This window comes from Neofelis nebulosa, chromosome 6 (assembly GCF_028018385.1).
Source record: "Neofelis nebulosa isolate mNeoNeb1 chromosome 6, mNeoNeb1.pri, whole genome shotgun sequence".
Lineage (NCBI taxonomy): Eukaryota > Metazoa > Chordata > Mammalia > Carnivora > Felidae > Neofelis > Neofelis nebulosa.
Window position 1 is genome coordinate 37485105 of NC_080787.1, and position 19506 is coordinate 37504610.

Here is a 19506-nt window from a genome sequence, read left to right on the forward strand (position 1 = left end):
CTTCCTGCAAGTCCCGTCTTTTACTCTCCATAGACAACTTTCTCTCCTACTTTATTAACTAAAAGAGTGAGGCCATTCCATATGAGCTTTAACCACCCCCTCCCCAATTGCTATGATACTTCTTTGTGTTTTGTTCACCCTGTGCCCTTGAATTATTCCCCTCGCATCAGTTATTCTGCCACAGCTACCTCCCTGAATCTTCAGACTGTCTTTCTCTGCAGACCTCTTTATCCACAGACTGAGTCTCCGCTAGTCTAAAATACTTCCTGGCTTCAGCACTTTCTCAAGGCAGTATCCTCTTGTACATTTATTTCCTTGACATATTTACCAAAAAAAGCTAGTCTCCATTCACTGTCCTACCTTCCTCACTACCACTTATTCTTCAGAGCCCAGGGTTCCGTCCTAACCACTTGACTTAAAACTTGTCTCACAAAGTCACCAACGACCTGGTAGTCACCGAATCCAGGGGTCATGTGTCAGTTTGTCACCCTTAACCTCTGCAGCATTTGAGATGGTTGAGCCCTCCCCTGTGAAACAGCCCTTCCCATGACTCTGAGTTGTCCGGCTGTCCCCAGTCTCTCTTGCCTCTGGCCAGTGCTCTGTTGTCTGCTCTGGTGCCTGTTCCTCTGACCTTCCTTGACATGTTGCTATCTCCTTTGGTGAACTGAATCCCTTCCTGTGACTGTCAAATCAACAAGAACACTCCCTGTATCTTCAGATTCCCAACCCCCCAGCTCTTAGACTCTAGGGCTGGATTTCCAAACTGCCTTTCGTTGACAAACTAAGAGGTTATTGCCATCTGAACAAAAAATGAAAGCCTGATGGAAAGGAATGATGAGAGGGAAGATTTACTGTCAGTTGGAAGTTGCTTTGCTGTAGAACATTGATTGCCAAGCTTGGCTGTACATTAAAATCAGCAGAAAAATTAGAAATAAAGATCCCAATGCCCAGGCTGCTCCCCAGACCATCAGATGAGAAGCTCTGGGGACAGGCCCAGACATCCACATTTTAAAAACTCCCCAGTGGTTCCAGCGTACAGCCAAGTCTGCAAGTGTAGAGCAGCGTGGGTGAGGGAAGAGTCTCAGCTCACCCTTGCCTTCTGGCTTTGAGAAGTGGGTGGATGGGCACGCGGGTCACTCAAGTGGGGATTACCAGAGGAAGGGTGGGTTTGGGGGAAGATGATGGGTTCTGTTTGGATAGGTTGAGTTTGAGCTGCCCATGGCACATGCAGGAGAAGTCCCACAGATGCTTGAATTTCTGTAAAGCAGACCTTTCCTCTCTCTATCCTCCCACAGCCTGCACGTGCCTAGATACAGCCCACCTTCCCAGCCCTCCCTCCACATCCTCTCTCCTGCAGCACCCACTGCCTGGTCACCAGGACTCCTTACGGTTCCCCCACTGTGCTGCCTCCGAGTCTTTTCTCGTGCTGTACCTCCAAGACAATTTTCATGCCGTCTCTGGTCAAAATCTACCCCACTCTCAAGGCCTCTGCCTACTGTCCCCTGCCAGGATGACCCTCACCAGCAACACCTCAGGATCTTACCACCGCTGACTGTGGCATTTGTGGGCAATATTTTATTTGGAGATTGGAACTGCCTCCTCCTGGGTGATAAGGATGTGGGGGTCACCACCCAGTAACGCATCTTGGAAAGTCCTGGACAGAATGCATCTCCCCTTGCCTGATGGCTATGCTATTGAGGGTCTAGTTGCAGATCTGCTGCCAGTTGTGAGCCTAACCCAGCAGGGACTCATGTCCTCTTCCCCCCACACCCAAACACAGGAAGGATAGGATCCACTCCCTTCAAGAATTGTGGCTTAGGAGAGCCTGAGTGCTGGGGGGCGGGGGCGGAGGGTGGGGGAGTAGGGACAGGATGGTGGTTAGGAGGTGCAGTGCTTATCAGGAGCTTGAAAAAATCCCCTGAAGTCGTTCTGATCTGGCTCAAAGAGCAGGATGGGGCCGAGGAGGCTGGGAAAAGTGATGTGGTGGCTTGTCGCCCTGTCTGGTTCATGGAGACTACTCTGAACCCCACAAACCTGTCTCAGGAACCAAATGAATACAGGGCAGAAGGAGAAGTGACTCGTGGTGCAAGGAGTGGAGACCACAGGATAGCACTGCAGGAGGCGGCGTTCCTGCCACACAGGAGCAGGAGCAGGGGAGCCCCCTCCATACTGGCTCCTCAGGTGTTAGCCCTCACGCATGCCCTGCTCCATCACCTTCTCATCGTCTTCCTGTCTGCCCCTTGGCCCAGGCTGATGGGAACTTCCCTGTAGAGGTCCATCTGCGTCCAGACCCAGATGATGCCAGAGCTATGACCGGGCCTGCAGGCGTGGCACCGAGGGGAAATCAGCCATGGAGCAGCCACCAGGGGAAGCCCCTGAGGTCCGGCAAGAGGAGGAGAAAAAGGAAGTGGCAGAGGCAGAAGGAGGCCCAGAACTCAACGGAGGACCAGAGCGCTCGCTTCCTTCCAGCAGCTACACAGGTGAGGGCGCAGCAGGGGACATGGGGCGGAGGCAGCACGGCAGGCAGAACAGGAAATGCCCTCTGCAAACAACGTCATGGGGTGCAGAGTAGCAGAGTGGTTCAGGGCTGGAGCCAGACAGCCTCCGTTCACACCCCTGTTCTGTTGCTCATCAGCTCCAAGACCTCAGGCAGTTGCACTTCTTCTTTCTGTAAAACAGACGGGGCTTGTGGGGGATGTGGACAGGGAGTTTTGTGGGAATTAAATGAGCTGGCATTTGTCATGCGTGTCGTCAGTATTATTCCCACTGCTACTGCCCAAGGGATCCGGAGCCAATCTACATTAACAACACACTGGAAAGGTCGACTGTACCTGTGACTGTAATGATCAGTCAGAACATCCATTGATCTGGTGCCAATTATACAAGTCATCGAGCTGCACTATAATTAGGCATCAATGCTAAGCGGTTAGTATGAATGACTGTAATTAAGATTACTTTTGTGCAGCCAGACAGTTTTTAGCTTCTCTTATCTCGCTTGTTGGTTCCCCTTTTGTTTATCCACTGTTAGTAGCAGGGTAGACATTCTTCTCTGGGACCCTGTACCTTTCTGTCCCTGTCACCGTCATGATGTTACGTCCACCTTCAGGGGCACTCAGAATCCACTTCTTGGCCCCTGGTTTTCCCTGCTGCTGATGCTGCCTCTTCCCTGCTCCCAGCGCCCTCCCCACCACTCCTCTCCTTCTCCCTCCACATAAGTGCCAACACATTCAGTTGATTCTTGCTCCCTTCCCTCAGAGGGAACTCGGTGTCATGAGAGGATGTACTTCCAGGAGGGGACATCCTGATTTTGCTACTGGTTTCCGCTGAAGGAGATCCTGACCACAGATGGTGGTGATTCAGGGTGGAGGAGTAGGCCCACCCCACAAGGATGGACTCTGGAGCCCATCTCTGCGTGGAGAGGAGGTAGATGGTGTCAGAGTTGGGGCAGGGGCTGTTGAGGTAGAACAGGTTCCTGCCTAGCCTGTAGCTAAGAAAGGCCCAAATCCTTTTTTTTTTTTTTTTTTTTTTTTTTTAACGTTTATTTATTTTTGAGACAGAGACAGAGCATGAACGGGGGAGGGTCAGAGAGAGAGGGAGACACAGAATCCGAAACAGGCTCCAGGCTCTGAGCCGCCAGCACAGAGCCCGACGCGGGGCTCGAACTCACATACCGTGAGATCGTGACCTGAGCCGAAGTCGGACGCTTAACCGACTGAGCCACCCAGGCGCCCCAAGAAAGGCCCAAATCCTTGAGCCACACTATTTTGAACCTGCAAAACGAGTCCCTGGATTTTGTAGCGCTTCTTCCTCTTCCGGGCACGTGGCGGGGGTAAGGGAAAGGCCATTATCCCATCCCTCTGAGCCCACCCACATACCCAGGAGTGACCAAAGTGGGCTTGGTGTGATTTCAGGCCTTAGGAGAAAGTATCCCCCAAACCCCACGGTAACCTATTCCCTGTGTGTTGGCTGGTGACTGGGATGAAGTTGGAGACCGAGCCTTTCTCAGAAAAGGAATAGCTAACCAGAGGTGATCGGTCACTTAGTGCTAATAGCATGTACTGTTCTGAAATTGAGACGGGCAAGGAAGGTTAGGAAGCAGAAGGAAGACACCAGGGGCTAAGAATGAGCAAACTACGTCACTGAGGAAGAGTAAAAAGGGAAGAAAAGGCCATGGGATTTGTGGCCTCACCACCCAGCCTGGCCCACCCTATCCCCACATCTGGGGCCAGGCACACAGAAGTAATGACCTGTCCTGGAGTTTCCTACACAGCCTTGTGGGACCATATCCTCACATGATACTGCTGTTCACGTACAGATCAGAGTACAGTGCCTGCATGCCCAGGCAGGGCGAGTGGGCAAGATGATGGCATCTCGGGGAGCTTTATCCATGGGATTAGGGCACGCAGGGAGATGTCTGGGGGGAAATTTGCCCAACCGCCCTTGCGGTGCTATGTATGATGTGGTATTTAATATATTCCATTTATCAATAAATCGATGAAGGAGAGATAGGAAGACTTCCTTGCTCAGGATTTGAAACAGGAGGGGGTTGTTTAACATAATCATAATGTGTTAAAGCCATAGTATAAAAAATGTTCCCACAAATTCTATAAGGCAAACAACCGAAAAATAGAAACAGGCAGTTCATGGTAGGACAAATACAGCTGGCCAGAAAACAAAATGTTTTTCAGTCTACTCACTAATCAAAGAAGATGTCTTCAAGATAAAATGTCATTTAGCCTGTCAGATTAGCAAAGAGAACCGTTTTGGCCAGAGGGGGAAGACATGGCCCTCCAGCTAAGAGGGTGGAGGGCAGTTTGGCTACGCAGGCCAACACTTTTTACATTCCTTTGGCCCTGCAGTTCCCCTCCTAGGAATGTATCCCATGTAAATACCCGCGCAGAACACGCAGAGATTTCCACACTTATTTACTGCAGCACTGCTCATAGAAGCAAAAAATTGGCAAGCTCCCATCGTAGGGAATTGGTTATATAAACTGTGGTAGAGCCATACTGTGGAATGCGGTGTAGTCATTAACAAGGATAGGGTAGGTCTGAATACACTGACAGGAAAAACAGCTCCTGACAAATTGGGGATCCCATTGCTTAAAAATCTTTTAAGTATCGGGGCACCTGGGTGGCTCAGTTGGTCAAGCGTCTAACTCTTGATTTCAACTCAGATCATGATCTCACGGCTCGTGGGTTTGACCCCTACAAGTTTAAATAAACTTAAAAAAAAAAATCTTTAAGTATCATGGAAGGCACTAGAAGAGTATGCACACAAAGGACTATGTCATTAACTCAAAGGAGTAGGATCTTTGGTACATGCCATTATGTATTATTCTCAAATCTACAGTACTCTCCTAATTTAAGAAGCAAATGCATTGCTTTTCTTTAACAGGTTAAAGTAATTTGGGGGCACCTGGATGGTTCAGTCGGTTGAATGTCTGACTCTTGATTTCGGCTCAGGTCATGGTCCCAGGGTTGTGGGATCAAGTCCCATTCTGAGCTGACAGTGCAGAACCTGCTTGAGATTCTCTCTGTCTGTCTCTCTCTCTCTCTCTCTCTCTCTCTCTCTCTCTCTCTCTCTCTCTTTCTCTCTTTACCCCTTCCTGTTCATGCATTCTGTCTCTGTCAAAATAAATAAACATTAAAAACAAAAAGTTAAAGTAGTTTTGTTTCCCAAAAAAGGCCAGCAGGTGAAAGGCCCTGGAAGAAAGACCCTCACCTTGGGGAGCCAGAGCAGGGATCTCAAGTCTGTGTGATTATGAGCTGTGGCTTTTGCTGGTGACTTCACTTCTCCAATCTCAGTCTTCACTTCTCCAATCTCAGTCTTTACTTTTACATTTTATTTTTATTTATTTTGAGGGAGAGATAGAGAGCAAGCGGGGGAGGGGGAGAGAGAGAGAGAGAGGGAGATAGAATTCCAAGCAGGCTCCACACTGTCAGTGCAGAGCCCAATGTGGGGCTTGAACTCATGAACTGTGAGATCATGACCTGAGCTGAAATCAAGACCTGGACGATTAACCGACCGAGCCACCCACGCGCCCCTCAGTCTCTACCTTTAAAGTGTGCCCACCTCAAGGGCTGGCTGGGTAAGGTTCTCTGCCATGAGTCTATGACTTTGGCCTCTGGAGTCCCCTCAGGAATTCAAGAGGATGGGACACAGCCTCAAGCCCTGAAACAGAAGGAAGATCACACAGTTTGCTTCTCTTCTGACCCTTCAGAGGTTCTGCACTGATTCTGCGTCTATACCGAGCTCAACACCTGAGAAGGCAGGCAGGACGGGCCTGCGATGAAGAAACTCCTATGCCCAGTGTCCCCCTGCTGGGTCATGGCAAGGGTTGCTGTCCCCTCCTGCTTTAGTGATGGGTATCCCAGCCACACCCTAGAAAGAAGTCAGGGGTCTTCATGTGGGGATGGAGCTGAGAAAGATCAGGCGTCCTTCCTCCTGGCCTGGGCACCTCCTCTCTCAGCAAGTATGTGGTGGGTGTCCAGGCAGGGGCTGGCTGTGCAGTTGAGGACAAGGCTGTGCGGCAGCCCTGAGAAGTCCACTGTGAAGTGAACAGGACAACAGAAGGAAGGAGGCTGCTTAGTACCCCAGCTCCAGAGTCCCACAGAATTGGCCCTGACACTTCAGAAGCTATTTACCTATGGGGCTCTGCCAGCAAAGGTAACCGTGTTGGCCCCTCCTGGCCACTCTCATGGGTGTGACAACAGCATACCTGCAGTGATGGAAACTAGATATGCGCGAGAACCTTCATCCATACATAAATGATGTGAATAAGGTCAGTAGTGTCTATTTGCTGAACTTGTAATCCAAGATGGTACAACTGATTGTTCGTTCACTCTCTGGGAGTTGGGTTTAGTGTTTACTCTGAGTCCAAACATTTGAATAATGGCACGGTGTCATCCTCAGCAGTGACATGTCTCATCATTTCTCATAATCATGAATTACTGATTTAATAGTAATGAACATATACATGCTTATGGGAAGTCATAGAGTACAATAAGAGCTCAGCCCAAGGGATTGGATGGTTTTAGGTTCCAGTTCTTACTCTGCTGCTGTATTAGTCAGGGTTCTCTAGAGAAACAGAACCAATAGGATGTGTGCATACATAGAAAGAGAGGGAGTGTGTGTGTGTGTGTGTGTGTGGTTTTTTGGTGTGGTTTTTTTTTTTAGACAGGGAGAGACAGAGCATGAACAGGGGAGGGTCAGAGAGAGGGAGACACAGAATCTGAAACAGGCTCCAGGCTCTGAGCTGTCGGCCCAGAGCCAGACGCGGGGCTCGAACTCACGGACCGCGAGATCATGACCTGAGCCGAAGTCGGCCGCTTAACCGACTGAGCCACCCAGGCGCTCCTGTGTGTGTGTTTAAGGAACTGGCTCACACCATTGTGAAGGCTGGCAAGTTGAAAATCTGCAGGACAGGCCACCAGACAAGAGACCCAGGGAAGTTAATGCCGTAGCTCGGGTTTGAAGGCAGTCCCGAGGCAGAATTTCTTCTTTCTTAGGGAGGCCTCAGTCTTTTTTCATAAGGCCTTCAACTAATTGGCTGAGGCCTACTTACATTATGGAAAGTCATGATTTAAATGTTAATCACATCTAAGGGCGCCTGGGTGGCTCAGTCATTTGACTCGGTTTCAGCTCAGGTCATCATCTCAGTTTCATTAGTTTGAGCCCCACTTTGGGTTCTGAGCTGGCAGCTCGGAGCCTGCTTGGGAATCTCTCTCTCTCTCTCTCTCTCTCTCTCTCTGCCCCTCCCCCACTCGTTCTCTCTCTCAAAATAAATAAATAAACTTAAAAAAATTAAATTAAAAAGAAACTTTAATCACATCTAAAAAATACTTTCACAGCAACATCTAGACTGGTGTTTGATCAAAAACTGGGTACCATGGGTATCATGGCCTGGCCAAGAGGACATGTAAAATTAACGAACTGGTTAATGCCACTGTCAGCATGTTACTTAACCTTCTGAACCTCACTTTCCTCACCTATAAAAGGATAAGTAGACCTGCTTGAAGGGTTATTTAAGGTTCACATGGGATTAATGGTACAACGTATCCAGCAGAGCGCCTGGTACACAGTAGGCGTGCCCAAAAAAAGAGCTGTTATTCATATAAATACACAGTCTTTACAGGGCAGTCAGGTTTAGGTTCAAGTCCTGGTCCCACCGTGTATTAGGTGACCTTGGGCAGATCCCTTAACCTCATCTTAAATGGGGTCAGTTCTGTCTTCCAAGGTGATATGAAATGATACTAACAAGCTCTTAGTGGGGGGCTGATAAATGCTGGTTCTTTCCCCCTCCCCTCCTGCGGTAGAGGGGGAGGTAGACCCTCAGGAGATGTTTGGGAGGTCAGGCAGGGTGCGGCTGGAGTGGAAGTTCAGAGGCGGGGGCTCAGGGCCCAGATGATGGCCATCAGGTGAGCAAGTACGTTTCCTGAGAACAGAGGAGGAGCCGGAGGAGGGCTGTGCTCTGCTGGCTTGGGAGAGTGGCCCGCTGTGCAGGCAGGCGGCCCTCGGAATGGCATGCCCTAATGGCTCCACCCAGCATTCCTGAGGGACACCAAGGCTGGGACTCCTGGTATGGGAGGGCCTCTCGGAACTCTATGGCTCATGGTGAGGCTGTGGGGCCTTCGGAACCTGGTCCCTAGAACGCGGAGCATTCTGCCATCATTACTTTTAGGTAGGGTGGTGATTCAAGGATAAACCCTTAAGCCAGGTGGTCAACCAGGAAGAAACCAAATTCTTTATCTTTTATCTTTAGAAAACCCACTCCCGAATCACCACCACTCCAGTAGCCCTGGTACACATGCACGCTGCCACAAAACCTCCCCCTGGAGAATGCATACGCTTTTGCCCACCCTAGCCCCTCATCTCCCCTGCCTCTTTCTGCCTCTTGGGTCAGTTTTTTTGTTCTCTTATTCCCCTCAAATGGGCAGCGGGTGCCTGTGTCTCACTAGCCTGCTACCACCAAGCCTCGCTGACTGCTTTCAAGTTCTGCAGCCTGTGCCTGTTCACCACCTGGGGGCAGGACATCCATCTCCCAGTGCCCTGACACCGCCCTGGGCCTGTTTCTCCACAGTCCCCATTTGCAGCACTTCCCTTGGGATGCACACCCAGGGTCTCTCCTCAGGACGCAGAGCTCAGGTGGTTTTGGTGGCTAGTAGGGCTTGAGCAGCTTGGCGTCTCCCAGGTGATCCTGATGCCCCTGGGCCAAGGGCCGGTGGCAGGCCAGGGGAAGTGAGACGCTTGGTCTTGGCCTGGGGCCTCTCCGGGTCTCATAAGCAGAGACGCTCCCCTCCCCCACAACCTTGGATTTCTGTGAAGCTGTGGGTGAAGGAGTACAATCAGCCAGAAAGAGGAAGGTCCCTGCCTGTGTGGGGTACACAGCTTGGAGAGGGCAGAATTGCAGCTTGCTGACGGGCATCCTCCTAACTTAACACTGATAGTTCCATGCCTCTTCCAAGTTCTAGGCCTTCTGTCTGTGGTAGTTCCATTACTTTTCACCATGACTCTCAGATAGATATGCCTGTCATCTATCTCTCTTTTACCGAGGAGGAAACTGAGGCCCAGAAGGCAGAGCTGGGCTTTGAGCCCAAGACACCAATTTGATCTCAGACCACATGGCTCCTGAGTCACATTCTTAACTCTCAAGCCTGCTGTTCCTGAGCATCTGGAAGCTATTTGGAGGTCTTCCAAAGCTCTCATTTTTTTTTAATTATTATTTTTTTAAGTTTATTTATTTTGAGAGGGAGAGAGGGAGGGAGGGAGAGAGAAGGAACAGGGGAGGGGCAGCAAGAGGGAGGAACAGAGGATCTAAAGTGGGCTCTGTGCTGACAGCAGAGAGCTCGATGCAGGGCTTGAACTCATGAACTGTAAGATCATGCCCTGAGCTGAAGTCAGACTCTTAACCAACTGAGCCACCCAGGCACCCCGAAAGCTCTCACCTTTGAGCCCAGAGGGAAGCAATCTCCCTGACAGTCTCATGTCTGAGTGATGGCTCCTTCACAGTCCTGTGTCATCTGCCTGCCCCTCGGCCAGTGATGCCACTCGCCATGTTGTGTTCCAGTTTTCTTACCTCATTCTTACCTGAGCTAGTCCAGGGCAGGGTCCGATCCCACCCTGCACACAGCTGGTGCTCATCACACGTCTGTTGAATGAAAAGAGAGGGTGGCATTGCAGTACAAATGACCAGACACCTGCCCAGCCTCCAGGGTCACCAGGGAAAACAAGGAAGGCACCACCCAAGAGGTTGGTTACTGTGGACGAGACTCGGTGGTGGAGGTGGGCTTTGAGACCCAAAGACAACGTGATTAGAGATGTCCCAAGTCTAGCAGAGGAGGCAGACGTGTCAGCCACAAAAACAACACTGCTTACAAGAAGTGACACAAAGTGAGCACGCATACAGACCACACAGATCAGAGGAGGAAGTGCCGGAAACCCTTGTGCCTGGCATCTGCGCAGGTCTCGTTTTCTCCCAACAATTCGCCCTGTGAGTTCTCCTGCCCTATTAAAATCCCTCTAGGAGTGGTGGATATTGCCCAGCTCCTCCAGCCAGTTGGCGCTGAGCTCAGGATGCCCAGGGACCTTAAGGACCACTTATTCCAGAGTCACTGAGTGCCAGCTCCCCATCCAGCAGCACCCTGGTGGCAGAGCTCCTGTGCCGTGGCCCTTACGTTCTGGTAGAGGGCGCCCAACACTGAGTAAACACACGTAGTCTGTCATGTGGTGACAAAAGGCTAGGAAGAAAACCAAAGTGGCTTTGCCCTCCACGGCTGGAGGCTCCCCTACAGCCCTGTGCCCAGGAGAGGAAGGGAGCCCACTCGCCCCCATCTGTGGGCTGAGGTGGGTGCTTCCACCCCGTGGAATGACAGAAGGTTAGGAGCTAAGTCTCTGGGACAGGACAGGCCATTTTAGGAACCAGGGACTTGTGTCACCCCTGCCCTTGTGTCACCAGCCCAGGATGGCAGCAGGCCGCTCGGTCCTCCCTGCTGGGGTCTGGTCTGGTGCTTGTGTGCCCCTCCCTGTGGCCGAGATGGGGTCTAGCTGAAGGCTCTTCTGCTGTCACTCCTAGGACCCGAGGGAGAGCTGAGGAAGGTGTGGGAAGAGTGGAGTGCACTTTGGTCTGGGAGGGTGGGTTACTCCATGGGAGGGAAATCAAGATATGTTGTGGAGTGGCCTAAATCTGTATTACGTAGAGGTAGGAACAGCAGCCTGGGAAATGTTAAATCTGGGCTCATCTCCATGGTCTGAGTCTCCCTAAGGTACCATCCTGCTCTGAGCCACTGCTTCTCCGGTCTGGGGATTTGGCCTGTGCCGCCGATGAGGTTGCTTGGTCATCAGGAAAGAGAGCAGAGAATAGAGCAGATTGGCAGGCCAGCATGGCAGGCCAGATGGCACGTGGGGCCATGCAGCTGGCCCTGGGCGGGGAGACTGGGGCTCGGGGCACGTCCCTTTTCCCCGGGAAGGGTTCGTTTCTGAGTGCCCAAGGGAGAGATTCAGAAGGGATTCCCGGAAATTCTTACTAAGTCATCTGGCAGCACATACACCCTGAAGTCATTGCCACGGCCGAGTGCTTTCTGCGCTTACACTCACAACGCCTGGTTCGAACATCTTGTACATTTAATAGAAAAAAACTTGGGGAAGTTCAGTATGCTTCCCAGTCAACATGACTGATACCTGCATTCTTTGTACTTGAGCAAGAAGTTTTGTGAGAATGAATCTGAGCTTCTTGAGTGATCCTTTACAGCATCTCTGGAGTCCACGCCGGAATCACATTTCCCAGCAGAGGGGGGTGAAGGGCAGCTCTGCAGAGGTCTGCACTAATTCAGTGTACACAAAACACATTTCACACAACCCCACGTGGTCCACACAGTGGAGCCTCTTAAGCTAAGAGAGCTACTTCCCAAGGATGGTCTAAAAAAATTCTGCTTCCTCCCTCTTGCTCCTTTCTTCCCAAAACAGTCGCTTCTCCCAACACACACTCACACGCACACACCCTCTCTCTCTTCCCCAGCGGTGAGCTCAGCCCAGGAATGCTCTGACTTACCCTGGAGAGTAGAGCTGCCATTTCCCAAATGCCTGCTGTATGTCAGATCTGGGGAAATGCTTTGGAAACTTTTTGCCATCCTCCTAGAGAAGCCCCACATTCTAGATGAAGAAAGCAGTCCTCAGAGAGGTCGACTCCTTGAGGCACATAGCCCTCAAGTGTCTGAGCTGAGGGCTGTGTGATTCAGAAACATGGGCTCTTCCCACCGCCTGCTCTGCCCCCACAGGCTCTGTCCACCTCCCCTGGCCCCAGTCCTGGCAGCGTGTGAAGCCACCCCTATGTTGTGTGTCTGCAGACCTCTCCCAGAGCTCCTCACCACCCTCGCTGCTGGACCAGTTGCAGATGGGCTGTGACGGGGCCTCGTGTGGCAGCCTCAGCATGGAGTGCCGTGTGTGCGGGGACAAGGCATCAGGCTTCCACTACGGTGTTCACGCATGCGAGGGGTGCAAGGTAGGGGCCATGGCAAGTGGGGGCTGGCATTCGGGGCTGTGATTACATGGTGAGTTGAGCTGCCAGAGAGGCCGGGCCCTGACAGTGCCTCCAGTGGAATTCCCACCTGGGAGGCAGCCAGGCCCTTGGGCCCATTCCAGGCCTCCACTCTGGGTCCTGCTGGTCCCTCGTCAGGCCTGCCCTGCTGGGCGCCACCCCAGCAGCTCACATGGGCTGTCTGGCTGCTGGCACCCCTGGGGACGCAGCTGTAGAAGACCAGCAGGACAGAATGAGGGTCTTGGGCTGAACCATCTCCTGACATCAGAGCTTCCAGCATGTCAAGGCCTGAAAGGGGCTCTTTGACATTTCTTTTTCCAGTCGTGCTTTTGGGATTGTCCTCCCAACTGCACACCCATCAAAATGTCACATATATGTTTTTAAGTTTATTTATTTATTTTGAGAGAGAGAATGAGAGCAAGTGAGCACCAGCAGGGGAGTGGCAGAGAGAGAGAGGAAGAGAGAGAATCCCAAGCAGGCTCGGCACTGTCAGCACAGAGCCTGCCTCGGGGCTCGAACTCACGAACCACGAGATCATAACCTGAGCCGAAATTAAGAGTCAGACGCTCCACTGACTGAGCCACCCAGGCGCCCCTCACATATCATTTTATTAAACCACTGCCTGGAAAGTACACAGAACCAGATACATTTCTGAATAAATCAAGTTATCCAGGATACAATTTTATGTTACCAAACTAACAAAGAAGCACGTAAAATAAATAAGGGGCGTCCCGAAGTTTGCTTGGGATTCATTCATATTCTCTCTCTCTCTCTCTCTCTCTCTCTCTCTCTCTCTCTCTCTCTCTCTCTCTGCCTTACTCTCTGCCCCTCCCCTGCTCTCCTTCTCTGTGTGTGTGTGTGTGTCTCTCTCCCTCTCTCAAAACTAAACATTAAAAAAATTTTTTAATAAATAAGATATATAAATATATATTTCAAAAGTTTTCGAGTTATTTATTTTCCTTCTCCCTCTCCCCTCCAAAAAAATTTCCCTGCATTACTTCCAGAGCTCAGGGATTTTTACATCCTTACACATAACTGGGGCCCCTGACATAACCCATTGGGCAGAGCAGGATTCCCAACTTTCTCCCTTTCTCATGGCTTTTCCTCACCTCCTCACCGTCCCTCAGGGCTTCTTCCGTCGGACGATCCGCATGAAGCTGGAATATGAGAAGTGTGAGCGGATCTGCAAGATCCAGAAGAAGAACCGCAACAAGTGCCAGTACTGTCGCTTCCAGAAATGTGTGGCCCTGGGCATGTCGCATAATGGTGAGAGCCGACCCGGGCAAGGCACAGGGGATGCTGGCTCCCTCCACACAGCCTGGAACCAGGCCCCCGGGAGCCCAGAAAGGGAGTGCCCTCGGAGCAGTGCCTGGCACGCAGCAGGCACTACATACGTGTCACAGTACCAGCCGGCCTAAGACCTGCCTTCCCCAGGCTGCTCAGCGCCCACATGGGTCCCGGGTCCCGGGTCCCGCGTCCCGGGCAGTCACCACCTCTCAGTACCTGAGGCTTAGCCTCCAGTAGTGTTGGAAACATCACTCCTAGAACCTCAAGCCTGTCTCAGATGGCCTGACAGAGGGTGAAAAGCCACTGCCAAAGCCTGGGATCACCTCAGCCCTTCTTGGTTATCGAAGGCGGGCAGGAGCCACCAAGTGACCATATGTGTCAGCTGCCAGAAGCCAGGCAGGAATTTCCTGGAGGCCGGCCACTCCCGGGAGTCAGAGCCTGCCCTGCACGCCAGGCCTCCCTCAGTCTTGTCTTCAGACCCCATACAGGAGGATTTTGCGGCCCACCTGCCCCCTCTTTGCCTGTCTGGGTCACCCACCCCCAAGGGACAAGGGGGAGCCTTCTTGTTTAAAGGTCTTCACCCACAGCTACCCTCTCTTACATTTTAGATGGTGGCAGAACCCAAGCCCTCCATCTGAAACATTTCCTAGGTGCTGGGGCCTGGCACGTCTAGGGTTTGATCCCTCCCCTCAGTCTGTAAACGCCTGGGCTCCATTCCTTGGGTGGGCTGAGGGGATTTCTTAGGAGATCCCAGGGCCAACTCCATTCTTCTCACCTTTTCTTTTAGAGAAGCCAGATTTGCATCCTGTTCCATCACTAATGACTAGTTTTTGAGTGCTTACCGTGTGAACATTCTTATTTAATTGTTTTGAAGCTGCCTTCTTAGCACAGCGGGCAGCGCGTCAGTCTCACGACTGTTTTGACAATCCAGTGAGGTTGAAGTATTGGCCCATTTTTCTTATGAATAAAGGTGAAATAGCCTGCCTTAAGTCACATGGCTAGCAAGCTGCCAAGCTGGAACACAAGTACAGGCCTTTGACACCAGAGACCGTCTTCCTACCTGTCACACTGCACCACCTTCCAGCCACAGTGGCTCAGTCAACTCCATGAGTTAGAGTCCTTGTGTGCCAGGCACTGTGAACAAGACAGAATCCCTGTCCCCCCGGAGCTTACCTTCCGGAGGAGTTCCCCAACATGTCCAACGTTGTGGCTCTAGAGCTTCTGAGGGTCCTGAGGTCAAAAAGTATGTTTCCATTTTGACCCACGTAGCTGTAGTGAGACAAGGAGGTCAGAGGTGCTAGCCCCTGCCTGGGCTCCTCGATGACCTCTCCCTCACCCCCACCCCACAATACAGCCATTCGCTTTGGCCGGATGCCAGAGGCCGAGAAGAGGAAGCTGGTGGCAGGGCTGACAGCAAGCGAGGGGAATCAGCACAACCCGCAGGTGGCCGACCTGAAGGCCTTCTCCAAGCACATCTACAACGCCTACCTGAAAAACTTCAACATGACCAAAAAGAAGGCCCGCGGCATCCTCACCGGCAAGGCCAGTCACACGGCGGTGAGTGTCACTGCTCGGCCTGGCGGTCCCAGGCTCTGGGCCCTGCTGCCACCTGCCTGACTTCTGGGAGAACCGGGCCTCCTCCCTCCCCTAACTTCATGGTACAGGCAGGGGGTCTGGGGAGCATATGGGCGGGGGTCCCCCAAGGCCTGGCCTCTAACGGGGCCTGGTTTTCAGCCCTTTGTGATCCACGACATCGAGACATTGTGGCAAGCAGAGAAGGGCCTGGTGTGGAAGCAGCTGGTGAACGGCCTGCCACCCTACAAGGAGATCAGCGTGCATGTCTTCTACCGCTGCCAGTGCACCACAGTAGAGACTGTGCGTGAGCTCACCGAGTTCGCCAAGAGCATACCCAGCTTCAGCAACCTCTTCCTCAACGACCAGGTGACACTTCTCAAGTATGGTGTGCATGAGGCCATCTTTGCCATGCTGGCCTCCATTGTCAACAAGGACGGGTTGCTGGTGGCCAACGGGACTGGTTTTGTCACCCGTGAGTTCCTGCGAAGCCTCCGAAAGCCCTTCAGTGACATCATCGAGCCCAAGTTTGAGTTTGCAGTCAAGTTCAATGCCCTGGAACTTGATGACAGTGACCTGGCTCTCTTCATTGCGGCCATCATTCTTTGTGGAGGTAAGTGAGGGTGGGGCAGGTAGGCCTGCCCCACACACCCAGCCCTTCTGGGGGTTGGGCCCTCACTGCAGGGCGCCAAGCCTAAGCTGGAGCAGCATGGGGAAGTGTCCATGTGATGATGGCAGTGGAACACACGAGGCACTAACTGTACGTGGAGGACCGGCTCTGTCTTATAGATGGAGAGGAGACGGAAAAAAGACTGAAAAGGAATGTGCCAATATGTTAATGGGAATTATTTCCTTTTTTTTTTTGAAGTTTATGTATTTACTTTGAGAGAGAGAAAGAGAACGAGTGGGTCGGGGCAGAGAGAGAGAGAGAGAGAGAGAGAGAGAGAGAGAGAGAGAACCCCAAGCAGGCTCAGTGCTGTCAGTGTGGAGCCCGATGTGAGGCTCGAACTCACGAACCATGAGATCATGACCTGAGCCAAAATCAAGAGTTGGACGCTTAACCGACTGGGCCGCCCAGGTGCCCCTTAATGGGGATTATTTCTGATGGTAGAGAAATTTTCCATCCTTGGCCTGCGTTTTTCAGATTCCAATACAATAGATACAGTGCTCATGCTAACAGTGCCACAGAACTTACTTCATGCCAGGTACTGTTCTGTTTCCTAGAGTATAACTCATTTGATCCTCACAACAACCCTGTGCAGAAGGTGCTTCTGTTACCCCATTTTACAGGTGAGGAAACTGAAGTCAGAGAGGCTGAGTGGCCTGCCCATAGCCTCATCGCTAGTCTGTGGTAGCGATGGGAGTTGAATCCAGGCAGCGAGTCTCTTAACCCTGATGGGATACTGCCTTTTTCAGAAGAAAAAACAAAAAAGCAAAGGAGATGGGCCAGGACCTGGGGTGGAGACACTAGAATACTCAGTGGGGCAGTCACCGACAGGCCAGGGCTTGGGTCCATCACAGCAATAGGTCTGCTGTCCCCCGGGCCGAGTCACCCACACAGGGTAGGGTAGAGGTAAGGGAGCTCCTCTGACCCCGTTATGTCCCCATGCGTGCCTGCCCCCTCCCACACCTCTGCCCTGTGTCCCCACAGACCGGCCAGGCCTCATAAACGTTCCCCAGGTGGAGGCCATCCAGGACACCATCCTGCGTGCCCTCGAGTTCCACCTGCAGGCCAACCACCCCTACGCCCAGTACCTCTTCCCCAAGCTGCTGCAGAAGATGGCCGACCTGCGGCAGCTGGTCACCGAGCACGCCCAGATGATGCAGCGCATCAAGAAGACCGAGACGGAGACCTCACTGCACCCGCTGCTCCAGGAGATCTACAAGGACATGTACTGAGGGTGTGCGCCTGGGGCCTCCAGGGGCAGGCGGACAGAGCAGGGATGGGCACCACCCACGGGACGTTTCCGGAGAGCAGCCCTGAGCGCCGGCGTCGCTTGGCACCACACCGCGCCCGGAGCCGCACCGGGAGCTGTGGAATCCCATCCTGCGCTCAGACACGCGGTCTCTCGCCCCTGCTCTGCTCCCTGCGCTCCCTTCTTCCTCGTGCTCGGTCTCAGTCCCTCTTTCTTCTCTAATTTCCTTGCGCTCCCTCTCTTCCTTTCTCTCTGTAGGTTTGCCTCTTCCTCCCTCCCTCCCTCCCTCCCCTTCTCTCTCCCCATCCCTGTGTCTGTCCCTCCTTTTGTGAGACAGTTTGTGTTACTTCACCAGCAGCATGGAATGGGTCCTCTGCCTTTGTCCGCCCCGTCCCCTGTCCCCTAAGGAGCAGGAGGAATGGGCCTGCCCTCTGTACCAACAGTCACCTACAAGGGTAGGGGCCTCACTTCTCCTGTCTTCACAGCAAAGGATTTGGGCCATCCAAAGAAACACTAAGTTCTCTGGGCCAGGCTTCCTGGGGAAGCCACGCAGGGCCTGGGCTGACTGCAGCAACAGCCCGAGTCACCGAGTCACTCCCCCAGACTATCACCGCCCTCCCCTACCCAGCCAACCCCTCTCCAGCAGCACGTCCCAGCCCCACTGATACCAATGCCCTCTCTGTTCTTCTTTTCACCAGTCTTCCAGGTCAGTGTCACTGATGGTCCCCTGCGCTGGCCGCTGGGGGACACCCCCAGCCTGGAAGGAGGTGGACGTCCCTCCAGGTGGGACCCCCACTGAAGAGGAGCAAGCCTCGAGGGAGGCAGAGGTTGGCAGGGAAGGCAGCAGGCGGTGTACTTAATTCTGACCCCAGGCCTTGGTGTCATCGGCACCCACCCCCCCTACTCCCACTCTGCAGCAGCCACTGACCATGACTCCTGTTTCTCCACTCAGTGCCAGGACCCGGCCTCAGATGCATCCAGGAGCCCAGCTGAAGCCCACACCGCCCCCACACACACTCCCTGGAGCTGCCACTCCACACACACAAGCACTGACTCACTTTACCTGGTTCCACACCCTTCACCCTGCCCTCCCTTCCCTGAGACAGATGGGCTAGAGGGGCCTACAGGCGGATGGGCAGAGCTGGGCCAGATCCCTTGGTGGCCAGGGGTCAGCTGAGCCAGCCCAGCACCTGCTCACGTGTGACTGCTCAGTGTGACGTCCATTCGTCCCAACAGTTCTGCCGCCCTCCCCTTCCCGTGTTTGGCCCGGCTGGTCACTGACCCTGTGCCGCTTCTGGTGACCAGAGATCTTGCCGGGCCCAGTCCCGCTCCTCCCACGTGAAGCACTAAGCCTGGGAAGAGGGGCTGAAGCCCAGCTTGGATGCTGTGTCTGAGCAGGAAGGCCGAGAGCCCACCCAGGCTGCTTCTCCAGGAAAGAGACTGGCCTGGGAGGGCGAGGGACTTGGTGAGGGTCTATGAGAAAGGTTGGGGAAGGCCTGAGGCCAGAGCCCAGGTTTCCTGGGTCCCGTCCATCTGCCCCTGCCTTCCATGCCCTGGGCTCATTCTCTACTGACAAGATACTTCCCTCTCCCACCCCCACCCTCGGCTGACCAAGGATTGGGGTTGGGGTGCTCCCTTTGAGCCAGCGCTGTAAAGGGAGAGACGCTGTGCCTGACCCCCAGCCCCCACCCCCCACCCAGGTCTGGTGCTGAGGATATAGCTCTTCTCAGTGTCTGAACAATCTCCAAAATCGAAATGTATATTTTTGCTAGGAGCCCCAGCTTCCTGTGTTTTTAATATAAATAGTGTACACAGACTGACAGAACTTTAAATAAATGGGAATTAAATATTTAAGAGTTGATTTAGGCTGACTCAGTTATTTACATGTTTTTCCCAGGCGGCTGACCAGACCCCTCCCCCTCCTCCATGTCCAGCGCACGAAGTGGGAAACTTGGCTGGGCAAGTGAGACTTTGGGGTGCAGGCCAGGAGAGTTGATTCTGGCTTGTGAGAGCTGCCCACCTTTCCCCATCCCCCGCTTTGCCCACCATCCGTCAGTGAGCGAGCAGGGGCGGAGGAGCGAGAAGATGCCATCCCCGTCCTGCAAGGAACATCCGGGGTACCGGCGGGGGGTGGGGGGCGGGAGGCGGCAGAAAGGACACACACACCCCCTTGGTGTCACGGTACAAACCAGGGTG

The 19506-nt window shown here is 53.0% G+C and overlaps 1 protein-coding gene and 1 long non-coding RNA gene across 5 annotated transcripts in view; one reads left to right on the forward strand and one right to left on the reverse strand.

Annotated features, from left to right (window-relative positions):
* The window catches only part of PPARD (peroxisome proliferator activated receptor delta), an 81347-nt gene extending 62183 nt beyond the window's left edge, over nt 1–19164 (forward strand). For 3 of the 4 annotated variants that reach the window (XM_058733673.1, XM_058733674.1, XM_058733675.1), the window contains 6 exons: nt 2250–2480; nt 12276–12499; nt 13663–13801; nt 15177–15379; nt 15557–16007; nt 17046–19164. In XM_058733673.1, coding sequence (XP_058589656.1) covers nt 2351–2480; nt 12276–12499; nt 13663–13801; nt 15177–15379; nt 15557–16007; nt 17046–17293 — 1395 coding nt within the window. In that variant the 5' untranslated portion in view covers nt 2250–2350 and the 3' untranslated portion in view covers nt 17294–19164. The remainder of the gene's footprint in view (nt 1–2249; nt 2481–12275; nt 12500–13662; nt 13802–15176; nt 15380–15556; nt 16008–17045) is intronic. The other variant, XM_058733676.1, reaches the window with a different exon arrangement.
* On the reverse strand, nt 2412–13723 carry LOC131514089 (uncharacterized). Its single transcript, XR_009262927.1, has 4 exons — nt 13645–13723; nt 12050–12150; nt 10090–10150; nt 2412–2668 (listed from the first exon to the last, which is right to left on the reverse strand). It is a non-coding gene; the product is annotated as an uncharacterized LOC131514089 (long non-coding RNA).
* Nucleotides 19165–19506: the final 342 nt, after the last annotated feature.